The following is an 18935-nucleotide window of genomic DNA, read 5'->3' as shown; positions in this document are numbered from 1 at the left end:
CTGAAAACATAAGGAAAGAGTCATCAACTAGATACACAATTTTGTTCATGAGATATCAATCACAAAATCTCGTCATATTTTATTTCTTAGGGTAAATAAAAAATGTTAACATGAAATGTATGTTTATTTTGCAATGGCCAGTCAGTGCTTCTTGAAAAGAGAAGCTAAGAGAATCGGTTGTTGCTGTTTGAATGAAGCCATCAAGTACCAAAGCCTTCAAAAGTTGACAGGTGAATCTACCACTTTCCCACAAGCATAAATCCTTCGGGAATGCTCCTTTAGCCAGAGCAAATTTACAATGTTACCGAGAAATAGCATTTCATTCAGTTTTTAAATTTTGTGATTCCCATGCTGAAGCACCCCCAACAAGTATGTTTATACTTGTGAACAAAATGGCAACAAGTATAATGCTACCAGAACGCCTGACAACAACCTCTGATGCATTTGGTCATGGCCACGTACAACTTGCTGCTTATGACTACACAAATACGCTTCCACTCAGCTTGAACATTTGATTATCAGTGACTCCTCCGTGAATGTGCCGCTGACGATGACAGTGGCAATACATGATCACCAAAAGCAGATACTCTGTACAAAAAGTTCAAAAACTGAGCAGTTCTTACAGTATATATATATGAGAGGATGGGATTTGAAGTCATATCAGACTAAAATATTCATAATAATAATAATAATAATAATACAATACACATCTTAAGCTAACAAATGGAACTGTATCTTCACATCTCACCACCATAATTTAGAAAGAGGGATTTTTCAACTTACATCTGCTCCTATTTTCTGTAGAGCAAGTTACTACAGTACATAGAAAAGAGGTTGCACAATACTGGTTGGTAAAACCAATATGGCATACTTGTATGCTACACCAATATAATGCAATGAAATACTCATATGCCACACCAGTGTAATGCTACGGCATTCTCATTGACATGATATATCAGCATAATTGGCATACAATACAGACGCATCATTGAAGGAGAGGAGTGCTGGTAACTTTTGAAGTCGAAATCCTTCTTTCAGTTCTTCAGGTTCTCCAGAAAAGAAAGTTGTCGACTTTTAAGGTCTTCCTCACGTGATGCAAAGCTACAACTTTTCCCCCCACGTGCTTTCCCCCCCACAGGAATTCTATGCCCTCAATTAAACATCAACATGATATACCTGCGTCAGCTTTATCCCTACGTCAAGCCGCACCAGTCTTGGAATTGGTCAAAAAACCTCCTACCAGGAGAGACTGTGGCGGACAATGACTGCAGTCTTTGCACGCGTCTCACCTGAATGCAACGACCGACATGGCGGCCACCGTCCTTTTTGCCAAGTTTCAAAACAAAACCATAAAGAGGATGGACACCTGTGCTGATTACTTAATACTATGACTTGTAGTATTCATTTCCCACCAGTAAAACTCCTTTAACTACATTACCCACTGGCAGAACATACAAATGCTAGTACATAATTTCCTACAGTCAACTTCTTGCTGTCCTCCTTTGATCTGCCAACTCCCGAGAGCAAGGGCCATGTCTCAAATCTTCCTAAAGTATTCAAGTTCCCCATCCCAACAGTGCATGTCTTACATTTCACTATATCCTCAAACAAGTGTATTTCCGTATGCTTCACAAATTACGATGTGTGACTTACACATTTGGTTGTTATTTATCACAGCAGATCTCGTTAAAAAAGTGTATGGGCATGGGGAACCCTCTGGTCGATTTAAAAACGATGCGTCATGTCTCCGAAGGTTTAGACAGCAGTGAGAGAAGGGATGCAAGCGCTGTAGCCTGGTGGATGACTAGGCAGTCACCTGGTGACTGGACCAAAAGCACAGGGACCACTTCACAGTGCCAGATCAGAAACCAACAACTTTGGATTACAAATAACCATCCAAATGGGGCTAAAACCAAAACAGACCAAGAGGCATGTCAACATCTATAGCAGCCAGAGGAGCTCACCTAACACTTGAAAATTACAATGGAGAAATTGCAGGCCAAATGAAATTCTAACTTGCTAGTACTGAGGGATCTAGCTCTGTTCATGATTATGTCAATCAAGAAGATTGCCTACTGGTCTAATCATTGTGGATTTCACAAGCTTTATTTGCACCTCCATTAATGAATAAGTACAGAAGGTAAGTGGCAGTGGGGAATAATGTTAGCGTAGAGAGAGGGAAAAAATATATATATATAATAATAATAATAATTAAATAAAATAAAATTAAAAAATAAAATATATAATAATAATAATAATAAATCAAGCTGAGCCCCACAACTTTCTCCTTGACCACATCTCCAGATATGAGGTTAGTTGGATCGGCAAGCTGTGTAAGAACCACATGACCTCCGCTATCACGAAGCTGATAGCGGATGAGTAAATGGTTGAATGACTAGAAACACCTGCCGTATCACCTGCCTCACCGTGCCACGGCAAAATCCGTGCACCTGGATGCTATAACTTCAATGACAGCACGAGAAAAGCGGTGCTTCCTTTGTTCAACAGGACCATGATACTCGACAGTAATTGAAGAAGAAAAAGATCTGAAGCTTTCCCTCACAAGGGAAGCATCATTCTTTCATATAAGCCTACTAACGATGCAGACGTTTCACCACAAAATGATCGCACTCACTGTACTCTCAAAACAAATACAAGTGATGTTATTTCCCCCTTTTCACGCAACCCTGCAAGCCAGCATGAACAAGTGTCCTTTGCAGTGTAACAACTCAACATTAGTAGGTTCTTGGATTGTACAAATATGCGGCAAATTCGTAATTTAATCTTCATCTTACATTTCCAAACTGTATGGTGAACTATCCTCTATTCTATAGAAGGTCTCCAGAACTTTCGGGACTAAAACATCTATCCTAATTAATCATCTATGCACACCTCCTTGGGAGTCAACCATAATGTGTACTACCTGCCTACACTAAAATTTTAGTATCATCCAATAAAATGCCTTTCCTTTCTCAATATTCAAATGCCCACATTTGGTATCACACAATGAAGTTCATAACATTTGTCACATCCTTTGGTACCACTTCCTTTTGAACCAATAGGCTATTTAGTATCTACCATATCAGTAAACTATGTTCTATTTCCTCTACTGTGCTGGTATGCTACTGTACAAAAATACAGCAGAAACACAGTAGTCTGTAATTCCACATTACACTAAATTCACCTCTTGAAATTTCAAAATATATACTCTGTAATCAATAATCTTACTAGTTCTATAATTCATTTCGTCTTCTGATAATTCTAACATTTACATTCTTAGGCAGCAGGTACGTTTAAAGTACGTATGGTACAATCCCTACACCAATGCAATCATCCACATCTTAATTCTGCTTCTGCTAATTCTCCAAACTTCACACTATTTCGATTAGTTCCTTGGGTGTCTGCCTAATTCAGTACATAGCTTTATCTTACATTATGCCCAAAATCACAGTTGCCTATGACCTCTGCATAAGACTTGCTTGCTTTGTCTATGGTCCTTGCTTTAACTCCCATTTGACTTTTTGCACTAACCCTGGCCAGTATTATGCCCCGTGATATATATAAAAAAAAAATAATAATAATAAAAATAAATAAATAAAAATAAAAAAAATGAAATGAAATGAAAAAAGGTAATGATGAAGATGCTTCCTTTCGTCCTTTGTGCACTGAACACTGGGGTGTAGTAGACAGGTGGCTATATAACTTAGTTTGTGCTTTACGAGGATTGCCTTTCATGATATCTACTTTACTGGCAACATTACCACACATCAGTCTGATGTGCATGAAGGTCACTCATGGTCACCTCCTGCCTCAACAACAGCTTTTAGTAGTGTCACAAGGCTGCATGAAATACCACATGAGAATGTGTTATATGGATATGCAAAAGGTCTGAAGTAAATGACAAAATTTGGGAAATGTGTTTGATCTAAGTTGACCTCTTCCATTCTCGAAACCAGCCCCCCACCCTACACAGGAGTATTGTGTGACCCACACAAGAACACAGTAGGCCGACTACAACCTTGCAAGCTTTGCACCCCAACATATCGGAGAACATCTTTGCAAGTTGAAGACTTCCTAGCAGAGACCACAACCTAGTACGTTGCAGCTGCAAAAACATTCTAGTAAAGACCACAACCTCGTAAGTTGCAGGCAATAATAACATCAGTGACCGCATCAAACACAAACTGAATGTTGTTGGTGTCTGTGGCACAAGTCATGTGACAATAAATTTCTTTTGTGTTTGACTTATTTTTGGCATCAAATTGGGCTTGAATGTAGGTAGAGGCATCAGAGTAATCCTGGTCTCCTGCAAAACAAGTGTGAAAAATAAAATTATAGTCAACAGCAAATTTAAAATACTTTATACATAGTTATAGCAAATATAGTCACAGAAAAAAGTAAACACTTAACCTTATACTTATGTAAATGAAATGTCATCCACATAATACAATACACTGTCATATATACTTTTTGTGTTCACCATTCCCATCACACTACATTCATATAGCTACAGTAACATCAAACACCCATTCAAAACCAACATACGGCTGAAACATCTTGCTTTCCTTATTCATTACTATTACACAAAACCCACACCCACAACAAAAGCTCTTTGCTATCACTAAATCTCTTCCTTTCAACATTCAGCCTCATAGTTTCCCATAATACTTTCTTATCTACTCTGTGCTAAGATAAGAGGGAGGGTGGAGGGGTGTGGAGTGTATTCAGGGATGGAATGGGTGGAAATGATTTTATGCCTTTTCCTTTTTGGCTACCTCCCTTGTAAGGGGGAAAAAGCCTTAGTATATGTATGTATGTATCTACTCTGCCATGCATCTTCTCCATATCTCCCATCACTCTTCTGTAGTCAAAAGTAATGCAGCAAGGAAAAGCTTCTCTATAGTAGATCCAACAGTCAAAGATGGTTTACCCACACCACTTCATCATATGATGACATCCCTCCCTCCTCATCCACTTGAAATCATTTCTGAAGCAGACGAGACCTTTCCTTCAGGTTAAATCATCCTTTCTTCCATTCACAATATCTCTCTAGTCACTCCTGCCTTTTGCACTATTTGTTCCCTACTTGAAATACATTCCAAGGGTATCTATAACACAGAATAAATAAATACAAAGAGCAAAGACCCTTTCCTAAGGAGGATGGCCGAGTCAAAGCACATACCTACCTTATCTAAGTACATACATATACCAAGGCTTTTTCCCCCTTCCAAGGGAGGTAGCCAAAAAGGGAAAGGCATAAAAACACTCCCACCCATTTCATCCCTAAATACACTCCACACCCCTCCCACCCTTCCTCTCATCTGAGCACCTCCTGGATGACGGGTCATCCCTGCACCCCGCCCACCGCCCTGGGTCAGAAGCAGTGTCGCAAGACACAGCACATCCACAGCAAGGCCGCTTCATTTAATCGGCGACCCCCCCTCTCTGTCCCCCTTTGCATATAAGGCGAGGACGGGGAGAAATCCCTTCGGGCTGCGTCAAAATTTACTCACACATACTACCCCACCCCCCACCCCACCGCCCATTCCTCCTCATGCAGTCACAACATCATCCATATACAACCATTCTCCACTCACCTCTGTCTTCCGTCCTCTCCCTTCCTTCCTCAACAGACATTCCCCTCTTCCCCAAAGCCCCCTTCACCCCATCCATCCACCTCATCCTAGGACGTCCCCTCATGTTCACTCCCTCCACATCTGCCTTCCATACCTCTTTTACTAGTCTTTCTTCACTCATTCTTTCCATGTGTCCAAACCATCCTAATATTCTTTCATCAACCCTATCTCCCAAATCCTTTTTCACCCCTGTTCTCCTCCTCACCTCCTCATTTCTCACCCTATCTAGCCTAGTAACCCCCACCATACTTCTCAGACATCTCATCTCAAACACATTCAAACTCCTTCTCTCTTCTTCTCTTATGTTCCATGTTTCTGCCCCATACAGTGCTGTTGGCACAATCACTCCTTCATACAGTCTCCTCTTCGCATCCATTCCCAAATGTCTATTTCTCATTACACTCTTTAAACCACCAAGGCATTTACTCGCTTCTCTCAATCTACATTCTACCTCCACCTTCACTCCACCTTTTCCTGCTACACTTGCACCCAAGTATCTAAAACTATCCACTTCCTCCAGTCGCTCTCCCTTAATGTTCACTTCCAGTCTACTGCCACTTTCACCCCTTGTACATCTCATCACCTTAATTTTACCCACATTTATCTTTAACTTTCTTCTATCACATACTCTCCCAAACTCTGCCACCAGCTTCCTCAGTCCCTCCTCTGACCCTGCCACAAGCGCAGTGTCGTCCGCAAACAACAGCTGGCTCACCTCCCACTTTTCTCCATTTTCTTTAACCATCTCCAATCCCTGACTCACTACCCTAGCATTCACCTCTCGCACCACCCCATCCATGTATAAGTTGAACAGCCAGGGCGACATAACGCATCCTTGACGAAGTCCCACCTTTACTTCAAACCACTCACTCTCTCCATTTCTAATCCTAACACATGCTCTACTACTCACATAAAAACTCTTGACAGCTCCCAAAAGCTTTCCTCCTATCCCATAAATCTGCATAACCTCCCACAGTGCCTTTCTGTCTACCCTATCATAAGCCTTTTCCAGATCCATAAAAGCCCAAAAAACATCCTTCCCCTTTCCTATAGCTTTCTCACATATCTGTCTTACCACAAAGATCTGATCTACACAACCTCTACCCGTCCTAAATCCACACTGTTCCTCACCAATTACTCCTTCTGTTCCTCTCCTAATCCTCTCAATTAAGATTCTCCCATAAGCCTTCCCTACTACACTCAACAGGCTAATCCCTCTGAAATTACTACATTCACACTTGTCCCCTTTTCCCTTGTAAAGAGGAACTATACAGGCACTACTCCAGTCCTCCGGTACTCTACCCTCTCTCCAGCAAACATTAAATAACCTCACCAACCAGTCCACCATCACTGAACCTCCCTTTTTCAGACATTCTGCATGACATCCATCCAGACCAGGTGCCTTACCTGCTTTCATCATCTTTACAACTGCCTTCACCTCATCCTTCCTTATTTCTCCTCCATTCTCCTCACTCAACACTCTCATTTTCTTTGTATTTCCCACTGCAGCTATCTTTCCTTCCCTATCCTCCTTCACATTCAGCAACTCCCTAAAATATTCTGCCCATCTTCCCCTCACTGCCATCTCTTCCATTATCAACTCTCCATCTGTACCTTTTACCTTTTCTTCCCTACTTGATTCGCCTCCTCTTCCTCTCTTAATTTCTTTCCAAAACATCTTTTTATTACTTTCAAAATTTTCTGTCATACTCCTACCCCATTTCACATCTGCTCTCCTCTTTGCCTCCTTTACCTTTTGCTTTACTTCTCTTTTCTTTTCTTTGTACGTCTCATATGACTCCCCTGTCCTCTTTTGTAACCAATCTGTGAATGCTCGCTTCTTCTCTTCTACAACCTTCTTTGTTTCCTCATCCCACCATTCACTACCCTTTCTTCTATTTCCCCCTGTCCTTCTTGTTCCACACACCATCCTTGCACACTTTAAGACTCCCTCCTTGAACCATCCCCATTCCTCTTCCACACTCATCTCTGCTCTATCCTTTACTCCCTCCCACTCCTCCTTCAGCTTCTTTTCGTACTCCTTCTCCTTTTCCTTTTCATTCAAGGAGTTCACTCTAAGAATCTCCCTACCTTTTGTCCCTTTCCTCCTTCTCCATCTATCCTCCACTCTCAGCTTACCTTCCATCAAAAAATGATCTGATATTCCCCCACCCTCTCCCCTTAGCACATGTACATCCTTAACTCTTCCTATCATAATCCTATTTACCACTACATAATCCATTAGCGCTCTATCTACCACCCTTCCCTCCACCACCATATTAGTACATACCAAAAAGTTTTACCCTTCACCCATCCAATGCTCATCTGTTTCCCTTTTGAAAATCACTAAGCTCCTTGTGGAAGAAGGGCCATCAGTATACCCCACCTATTGCCTGGGTCTGAAATAATGGAGCAAGACACAGCACCTACACAGCAGGGCCTGACAGCCTAAGCTGGTTTACCTTCACTACTTCATTTAAGTAGAGACCCTCTCTCCTTGTTCCTTTTACAAGTAAATAGAGAAGATGAGAAGAAATCTCTACAAGCTGCATCAGTTTATCATCCCTTCATTTATGGGCCCACTTTTATGTTAAATTGAAATCCATTCAATGCCCCTTCTGTTTCAGCACCTTGTGAATGAAAGTTCAACCTAACTCTTGCCACACTCCTCAGGTCAAGGGTAATGCTACAAGGCACGGCAATTCTACAACAAGGCCTATCAGCTGGAATTGCCCCTGCCATTTCATTATGTATTGAGTTCTCCCTACCCCCAACCCTCTCCTCATTCACTCAAAATGATTTATGAAGCAGATGAAAAGAACATCCCCTTGGACCATATCATCCTTTCATTTGCTCACAATTGCCCTCTCTGCTCGTTCCTATATTTTCAATTCTCTTCCCTACTTGACAGACATTCCACATGTCCCCTTCACCCTAAACCTTCAACTAATTATTAACTTGCTTCTCGAGTTCACTCCATCCACTTCTGTTTCCCACACTCTTTTTGCTAGTCTTCCCTCCATCATTCTTTCCATTTGCCCAAACCAATTCAACATTCTTTGATCTACCTAATATGACAGCTCTTTTCCCATCCTGTTCTCTGTCTCACCATCACATTTCTTGCTTTATCTATTCTTATAGCTTGTTTCTCAAACTTTTCATCTACAAAATATTCAGATTCTTCCTTTCTGCCTCCCTCACATCTCTGCTCCACACAGTACTGTGGATACAATCACTTATCATTCCTTCATCCATTCACACTTTCTCTTTATTCACTTCTATCTTTTGCATTTCTTCTTCCTTGCTTGACAACCATTTACAAGACTAGATATTGAGTTAATGTTTCTATCACAACAATGCACTCAGAATATATGTCTAAATGTGTGAACATATATAAACAAAGTATTTGGTGTCAATAACAGGCTTCATCACTTACCTGTATATTCTGAGAAGCATATGGTTAAAGGAGACCTTTTTATTTTCTCTTCAAATAAATCTTTTTTATTTAGGAAAAGAATTATGGATGTGTCTGTAAACCATTTGTTGTTACAAATGGAGTCAAAAAGCTTGAGGGATTCTTGCATTCGATTCTGAAAAAAGAAAACTGGAAATCAGTTTTGAAATTAAGAAATGCATGCATACTGTATTCCATACACCCCTGGAATATAATTTTTATACACTTGCATATGCCAGAAACTTGGAATTCAAGAAAGGCAGAAAAGAGGAGCCTAAATGTATCTGAGGTTAAGTGTTTAAGAGGTATGGTAGGGGGTTATGAGGACAAAGAGAGTGAAAAATGAAGTGAGATTGGCGTTGTTCCTTAGACTGTCTGGCTGAGCAGTCCCGTCTCTCTGAGCGCCATGGCTGGAGCAGGATTTTCCCACAAACCTTGTGGAGCATATGTTGTGTTGTTGGGATGTGTAATTGTGTACAATGCAGTCTTCCATGTGTTGTATAGTATGGAGCACAATGCAGTCTTCCATAATGTGTTGTATAGTATGGACCACAATGAAAATAAGCTTGCATGCTTTTTTGTGTTATCCTTGGCCATTGCAATTGTTATTTTAAACTATGTGTTCTTGTCATTATCTGCAATTCATGTATATTTATTCTTTGCCAAATTAACTTATTATTATCATTATTAAGTGTTAAATCATAAACACCAACTATTGTTATAAACTAATAGCAATCCATGGGTAAATGGATGCGAAAACTTAAAATCTAATCATGCAGAACTTACCGTCGTTTCGTCTTCATGAAGCACTTGGTCATACTCAGACATGGCGACACAAAATATTATGGCAGTTACATCTTCAAAGCAATGGATCCACTTCTTTCGTTCTGAACGCTGGCCTCCGACATCAAACAATCTGAAATGCGCTCTATCATTAGTAATAAACAGGAAAAATTTCACCAACCTTTTAACAAAAATCAATGATATATAATGAATGTCTTTTTTTCACAATAAAAATAACCCCACCTACCCTACAAGCGAACTAATGGGGGAGGAGCTCAAACAAGCAAGTGGGTTATAAAACCCAAAGAGAAACACTGCGGGACATAAAAAGCCACAAAAAAAAAAAAAAAAAAAAAAAACATAAGCCAAGGGACAATCAAACCGGGCCTAGTTTGTCAGAGGAACAAGCAAAAATTAACCATTTCGGGATTTTCCTTTCAATCTTTTTCCTTTGCAGATACAACAATATATCAAAATTCCCCATCAAATATTTCTACAAGATTTGAATTCTCATTAGGCCATATGTAGTGGCATAGGAGAACACTACAAGCGCCATTCCCCCCCCACTGCTAATGCCAGAAATTACTCCTAAAGCTAACCAATACGAAAACTGATATATCTATGCCGAACCCCTCTGTGAGCAAGGTGGGGTTGGGAAGGGAATTTCTATGTAAATATACAAGATATAAAGGTGACTTCAGCCATTTTTTCTTTTTTTTTTTCATGATGCTTGGAGCATTCTCCTGCAGCACTACTTATAAGTTCCCTTCAAAGCCGACATCTCACTTAAATATACAACCTGAGTCACCAAAAGATATACTGTTCTAAGAATATTAGTGAAATTAGAATGGACTTTTAATTCTCCAGGATGAATAATTACTATGCTTTTTCAGATCAAATATTTCCTTGTTTCAATAGGACTTTCAAAAGCTAATTGGAAGTTAAGTTTCAAATTGTCAAAGCGAATATAAATAAGCCTTGCTTGTGGTCAAATGGTCTTAACATTCCAGTACTGAACAGTCATTCCAAATTAAATATGAAGACAGCAGCTTGGCATGACAAAGAATATGCAGTGAGGAAAAGCCCAAGAAATTTATATCTATACAAGATTTTTTTTTTTCAAGCCAACTAGGGAAATATACAAGCAAATGAAAACTATACACACAAGAAAAAAATTATGAGAAATATTCTTAGAAATGACAAAGGACAAATACAAGGAACAAGCATGATACTGGTCCACACTTATGTTTGCGATAATGAACTGTAAGAAAGAGGAAGATCTGCATAACCACTACCCACTGACAGCAGGTTTCCCCTCGGATTAAATGAAATTGCACGGGAGTAGCCACCATAACTATCATACAACTACTGTGGCAGTGACATGGTTAATCAAGTTCTGTCAAGGACCCTTGAGAACTTCAGGTTACCCATAGCTAAATAAAATTGCCCAGTACTAGATAAAGTATCAGAGAACAGTGCAAGAACAAAAACTTTAAAGACTGAAGGAAAATATTCTAATCTAAAATGGCGCATGAACACAATTTTGAATAACATGTATACTAGTCCACAGAAACTGATGAAGAAAAATCATGCTTGGGAAAATGGAAAAGTAAAATCCATATATGCCAATATATATACATGGGTGATTGTGACTGTATATACTGTACATATACACTTATACACAATGTACATGTGTATACATGTGCACACACACATTTCAGTCTCATCACCTTCTGATCTACTCTAATTTATCCTAATTTCATGCAAATTTCAATCCCTTTTTTCAATATTCACAGCCTATCGCACCTTTCCTTTCACCCTATCTTCATTACCTCCACATCACGATTTCATTCTCCATTAAACTTTTTTCCTGATCCATAACTACAACAGGGATCCTTTTCACCTTCTGCAAATTTATTACTCATTTGTTGTACTTCAATGTGAATATCTGGTCACACATAATCTTTCTTTTTTAAAACCCATTTTGTTTCCCCTCCCCATCATTTCAAGTGCCTTCATCATCCTCTCTATAGGCAATTTCTCATACACCTTTCTTGGAGGGTTCACCAAACTAATTACTCTACAACTGGTGGTTATATTAATTTGTCTCACTTCTGTTTATATGACAATTCTACACATTTTCTTCTAATCTTATAAAAACTTCTCATCTGGGCCTTTGAAAAAATATTTTGCATCACGGCAAGCATGCACCCTTCCTCATCTATTAAACATCACTCCTGACACTGCAGTCAGTCCTGGTAATTTTCATATTCTATGCATTCTTCCTTTTCTATTATCTTTCCATCCCTTTCACCATTCCTCCTAGACCTGGCACTATTTAGTGAGCTTTTAAAACAATCCCCTAATATCACTCTCCCTTGCCACTTTTGTGTACTACCCTACCCTCACTGTATCTGCATTCATCTTCAATGCTTTTCTTCTCACTCTATTCACTTTAAATGCAGTTCTTATTCTGTCAGCATGTTTGTGAAGCTTCATCCCAACCTACCCATATGAGGTACTGACAGCATAAGTTTCATGTGGTCAATATCTTATGGGCTTTAATGACACCTCCACCTTCAGTCTGTGATATTTTCTCCTCCTACTCTCCTTAAATCTATCCTTTACCAAGTTTATGATTCCACCACTTTAACACAAAACTGTCTTCATGGATAAAAGTGCTGGTAATTGACAATGAAATACAAATCTCAGTCCTTCATGTATCCCAACTTCCATCCTATTTTACTCCCATTTCTTTATCCTAATTTTCAACTGTATATCTTCAGCAAATCAGAAGTTCTTGTTCTTTTTTGTTCAAATTTTCTCCTAACTTCTCATGTCTTCTTTCCCTTCATCCTTCTAATTTCTACCCATTTACCTTTTATATGTATAAATGTTTACCTGCATATACATAAACATGACCTCTTCATCACCTCAAGATTAGAGACACTTGTTTCTACCATCATGTCATTTATATAAATCAAGAGCATTTTGGGTTCCAGTACTGATCCTTGTGGGACTGTGCTAATTACTTTCCTCCATTCTGACATTCAATCCTTTACTACTATTCTCATGTATTGTTTTGTCAGGAACTCTCATCTAATCCAGGATGCTTTATTCAAATCCTTAAATGTGCTCAAATTTTTACAACAACCTGATATGTATGATACCTTGTCAAAGGCATTCTCCAGATGTAGGTAAATACAGTACACCAATCCATCTATTCCCCTTGAGTAAAAGCACAGAAGATTTGGGACACATGAGCCTCCATCTTAATCCAAATTGTTGTCCACCAAAACCTTCAAATTCTCTAAATAATCAATCTATGGCAATTCTCTTACACAATTTTGCTATCATGCTAGACAGCGACACAGGTCTGTAACTGAGTTTCTCTTTACTTCCTTATTGGTACCACATTGGCCTTCTTCCCATCCTGAAGCACTATCCTTTCTGTTAAATGCAAATTAGACTGTAAATCTTGCCTGCAAGGTATTTGCATTCCCTAAGTATCAAGCTAGAGCTTCTGTCAGGCCCGCGGGTTTTCCTCACATTTACATCTTTTAACCCAATATTTCTACTTTCTCCCTGACTGTCTACACCATTCTTTGGTGAAAAAATAACTGAAATTTTGTGGATTATTTTAGTTCCTGTTCATGTGTCTCCATAGATCTCTTTTAATTTTTGTGATTCCTATATTTCAGTTTGCAAATGATGAACCTGTAAGACAGTTTAGGTTCATTTGTTGGTTACACTTTTTAAAGTTTCTTCCTCTAATCAAATTATTGAGCATTTAGTTATATTTCTATCATCTTCCAGTGTTTTGTTTTTTATTTTTATTTTTTCATGCCATATTTTTCTTGCTGACTTGCACCTTATGTTGAACCAATTTTTTCTTTCCCTTCTCCCAATAACTCAGCACAAAATCTTCCATGCTTGTATTCTCAAACTTTTTATATCTATATTCTATTTTCATATGTAAATATCAAACATATTTCATATTTATATAAAAATATTTCCAATTTCTTCCGTTGTTTCTGGTGCTTGTAAAATCCCTCCATTTCCTCAAATTAATTTCTCCAAAACTGTATTTTCTTCCCAAAGTTGTATCCACCTTGGCTCTGTATCTCGTGTAGGGCATCTGTGTCATCTCCCAATCATGCATCTTCACTACCCATCAACATCCATGCCCCATGCGGCTGGCATTTGGTCTTTGGATTAGGCCCAAGCTCACTACTGACTGTATTTTCTCCATCTTTTCACACAAGGAGAGCTGAGGACCAGATACAGACCCCTTTCTCCTAATAATCTAAGCTGGTGATCTCGACACTGTTCCATACTAGTACAATACTGATAATAATATACCATTTGTTCCTAGAAAATTCTTTGGATGGGCCTGAAGAACGTTGCCAGCCACTGTGAGGCCGCGGATATTCAGTTAATGCAGCGATGGGTACCTGCACTTAGTCCTCCAAGATATACGTAAGATAGAATCATTTCATGGTCGCCAGTCTCCATAACCCGTCAACGAGAACCGTTGACATCCACTTTGGGGCTGTGGGTTTTCTGCCAGTGAAACCCAAATGAAAATTTATAATTATAACTATGAGGGAATCGATGAAAAAAGTGGTTTTGTGGGTACATACTCTTGACCTTCGATAAATCGGCATACTTGGCACGAGTTCGATAATTCAAAATCATCTCGAAATGTTGATGTGGTTCCAATATAATTTCAGAAAATCTTATTTTTTTAATCTCGTGTCACACATTTCAGAGGATGCTGAAGATAGTTTTAGTTTGTATTGTAATCTTGTTATAATATAAAAGGATTCATATCTTCATATTTTATCATTTTCAATCTTATGACTGAGTCCACTTGAATATTATCTTCCTAAAACATTATAAGTTGATTTCATTTGCTACTTTTGTGTTCATTTGGCAATGCATCTACTGGTAACATGCTTTGATTCGCCTTTCTAGACATATAAAATATCGGTAGCTGTAATAACTTTATCTGTCACAATTTTCTATGGGTGAATCTTAATATGAAAGTGAATAGCAAAGTCAAAATAAAAACACTTAACACACCAGTTCCAGATACTAACGACAAAACGCTATTTGCATTGCATGTACCCGGATATAACACAGCTGTTCGATAGATGGAGTTGTAATGGCGGAGGACGTCGCCTTACACTAATTCCTAAAATCAATCAAATGAACACTGTACTCATTAAACTGTCTAATGAGAGGTAAGCCATATGAATCTACCGTACCGTATATTCTCATTTAAATGTAATGCCTTGTATTTTAGTTTACGGTGAATTGGTAATAATAATAAAAAAAAAAAAAAAAAAAAAAAAAAAAAAAAAGTTATTCACTACTCCACTATTTATAAATTCGGGAAATTGTTTAGGAACCCGAGAGGCTACTCAATTGTCGAAGGTCGATTAGAACAAGTACATACTATTAAAACTTGTGCTGGTGGCGTTAGGTGAATTGCATAAACTGTTAAAGCGAGCGAAAATGTAAATTAAATCAAACTGATGAGGAAATAAATAATCTTAAGAGGTGAACAATATTTCGATACTTAAGGGGTAGATTTAGCAGTTGACAAAGAAACGAAATTGACGAATGTAAAGTATATACTTGATAATTGTACTGGGAAGAAAAAAGCAAACGCGGTAAAGGAAAACAAAAATTAGGGATGGTAACATTTTAGTATAGTGGTTAGCGTCGAGGGCTAGCGAAGACGCACAACCAAGACCCGCACAGGGCTTGGAAACTTCACTAACAGTGCAAGCCGTTACTGTCTCCCTTGATCAAGGACTGTGTGTGTGTGCATCAAACTTTTCTCATCTGGGAAGGAAATAACTATCGATCACGAGCCTAGCAGGTGATCCAAGACAATGGTGAATCACACACGCATACACAAAGTATATTTAACAAAAACCTGAAAATACTGTACTGAAATAATGCTGCTGTCAATTGACCTTCATAATAATGTATATATATATATATATATATATATATATATATATATATATATATATATATATATATATATATATATATACTGTACAGTTTAAGTTGCATTAAACGAAAAGCATAATCTATAATTATATAAGCCAACACACTGGGACTAAATAGATTGTTACATTTCACACCATCTGAAGTCTCGCCTTACTTTATCTAATTTATTCTGGTTGGCACTAGACGATTCTATTCAGCTGGGAGAAACCTTCTGTCCCCAGAGCCGCATAGGATTCAAAATTTCGTCGACAACTTCACATTGTAGTTCTAACCATTGATGGCATTGCGTTTTTTTCATTCTCTTTAAGTTGCAAAGTTCATACTGTATATATTGTAATACAGTTTTGAAATATTGCAACATTGAATCAAACATTTAACATATATTGCATAATTGTCGACAAAATTTCTGATTCCCAGCTGTATTGTCTAACGCCTGTTGATTTTAAAAGTTCACGTGATAGCCCTCCCCAACCCCACCCACCCATCCGTCATCTAAGAAATAAACTAGTCTAAGAAACATTTTTTTTTACTTAATTCGATAAAAAGAATGGCGCATTGATAAATTTTTTTATAACTGTGGCATAAAAAAAAATTTGGCATTTGCTGCCATTAAATTTGTATACCTTCAATTCTTAGTAATTTGAGTATGAGACAATCATTTGTATCATGCAAAGGCAGTGGAAAAAAGTAGGGGGCATTACATTATGTACGTGCACAAGACACATTGCAGATGCAACAAGAAACACAAAGACAAACAAATAAACAAACAAAAACCACAGCAGGTGCTGAAAACTAAAATTTCCCGTAAACTTGTCAATTATCTATAACCTCCGAAACGATCTACTACTATCTAGGAACTATCGACATCAGGGACATACTCTGTTTAAAAACGTAATGTTACTAGAGCTAGGACATCTAGAGCAGTGTGTTGTCTAGTGCGTAACTACTAGGTCAGAGGTCATTGAATGTAGGACGAAAAATGAAGGTTTGTAGGGCGGGTGGGGGAGGAGATGGGGAGGTAGTGAGGGAGGGTGAGGAGGACCAAACCGTTATTGGTGTGCGCGCGTGCACTAGGCGTCTTTTAGACATGGAATGGACGAAGTTGACGGAGAAATAAAAGAAGCACTGTAAACTTGCGTAGTCCAGCCAGCAGTAAGCTTCCTAGTGACCTACAATCATACAATCAGGCCCAATTTGGGCACTGCGTATGTCTTGTGCATCAAAAAACCCAACGGTTCTCAACCTAGCACACTTTTAGAGATCTTATCTACATTTCTGGTCAGAGGTCCTACCCAATTTATTTTGAGCAGACTGTATTAATATTAATAAGTACACTGGTATATTAATAATAATGATAATAGAAATAATAATAACAATAATAATAAAAATACCAGGAAAGGTAATGGTAACCATAGCAAAAACATTAACAATATTGATAATGATGATGATGATAATAATAATAATAACAACAGTAATGTAATATAAAAAAAAATCAGTGACAGCTATCCTCGTCTACAAAGCGTGCAAAACACTACACACACGGCCGCCTGCATCCAAAACTATGGCTCTTCTCCCAGAGTACACAAAATGTATAGACGGAAGACTCCATACTTGTGGAAGCGGAGCAAAAAAAGAAGAAAATATTATTAATGCCATTCGATTCGTGCAGGAAGGGTCTAGCGGGTGAAGAAATCATTCCGATAACTTATCTTGTGCGATTGGAGCCCGTTGCCAGCGTAGGAATCCCCTTTACACTCCGGGAAGTTGTATTTCTCTCTCTCTCCGTAGTCAAACGTACAAGGAAGGCAAATGGTGGCGATGGGATTTGTAGTAGTGGTTAGTAGTTAGCGTAGTAAACAGCGGTTAAGATGTAGAAAAAGCAGCAGTCAGAAGAATTCGTAGCAAAGGAAAGTGGTGGTTCGAAAAATAAATAACGGTTATGAAAATTAAAAGCGACAGCGTCGTTGGTCAGTCCATGCTTGTCCGTTTGGGGGCGCTGGAGGGGGAACAGACGTTTGATGTCGACAAAATCGAAGCCGAAATTCGTTCAGACTGTTCAGGTGTCCCTACGTCCATGGACGCACAGGAAATAAATGTGAAAAGAACGTAACTTGCCAGCGGAACGATCTTGCCCTGTGTGCTACACGTAGCAGAAAACCCGATATTGATTATATGCAGATGCTTCTCCATCACCGATAACTGCAAGTGCCATCGACAGGATGGATGCGCTCTCTGATTACAAGCTACAAGCAACTTTCACTCCCTCGCACGCGTACACACACACACACACACACTTCAACAAAAATGTACACACAGAAGCGAGGGAAGCATGTAACAGTCACACAAACATGCATTCGTATACATACAAGGAGACTGACACATGTAGGTATACCCAACGATCCCCTAGCGTACCACCATATAGGAGACTGAACAAGTTGATATTGGCTGTCTGAGGCAGTGACGGCTCCCTCACGAACTGCCTACCTGCTCGTTACTTTGATACCGCTTTCGCAGCGGCGTCGTCGATAAGGTAGATTCAGCTGCCACGTCGCTTTCCCGCCTTCCCTGCAGACGCGACATGACGTCACAGGCTAAAATCGCGCGCAACCACCATTTGGGGCTTTTGACGTCCGGTGACATATTTTAAAAATTCAGTTACGAATGAGAACGATTTTAATCATTTTATGTGGCTGACGGGCGAACACCGAGCACAATGGGGGGTCTCGATCGATATCGGCCTGATTCAGGCGAACCCATCCACCTCGCACCTGCAGAAAATCAATCGTTTCTCCCGAGCCGGGGCAAAACACAATAAAAATGTTACCGTGCCAGACATTAATCTTTCCTGTCAGTGGTATAATTTACCGTTTTTGCTCCGGCTTAAGCAAGATATCTTTTACTCGGGACAGAACGTTTATTTGAGAGTACGACCCTAAGATGAATAAAAGCGTCTGAACTGGTCCAAATCTAAGTACACAGCAAATTTTAAAAATGGCTCCAATTCGTTCGCGCAAGCTGAGTAGACATTTAATAAG

General features: G+C 39.0%; 1 protein-coding gene across 7 annotated transcripts in view; it reads right to left on the bottom strand.

Moving 5' to 3' along the window:
* Window positions 1-18935, bottom strand: part of Galphao (G protein alpha o subunit) — a 264299-nt gene that overhangs the window by 9995 nt on the left and 235369 nt on the right. For 3 of the 7 annotated variants that reach the window (XM_076187683.1, XM_076187712.1, XM_076187694.1), the window contains 3 exons: window positions 9877-10006; window positions 9073-9226; window positions 106-4306 (listed from right to left, as the gene is read on the bottom strand). The exons of the other annotated variants lie outside the window; for them this stretch is intronic. In XM_076187683.1, the coding sequence (XP_076043798.1) occupies window positions 4119-4306; window positions 9073-9226; window positions 9877-10006 (472 nt within the window). In that variant the 3' untranslated portion in view covers window positions 106-4118. Of the gene's footprint in view, window positions 1-105; window positions 4307-9072; window positions 9227-9876; window positions 10007-18935 lie in introns of those variants that run through there. 7 annotated transcript variants of the gene reach the window in all.

The sequence above is a fragment of the Oratosquilla oratoria genome, chromosome 1 (assembly GCF_046742065.1).
Source record: "Oratosquilla oratoria isolate Oo_2021 chromosome 1, ASM4674206v1, whole genome shotgun sequence".
NCBI classification, from domain to species: domain Eukaryota; kingdom Metazoa; phylum Arthropoda; class Malacostraca; order Stomatopoda; family Squillidae; genus Oratosquilla; species Oratosquilla oratoria.
Note: the sequence above shows the minus strand (reverse complement) of the source record. Positions and strands in the feature narration are given on the sequence as shown.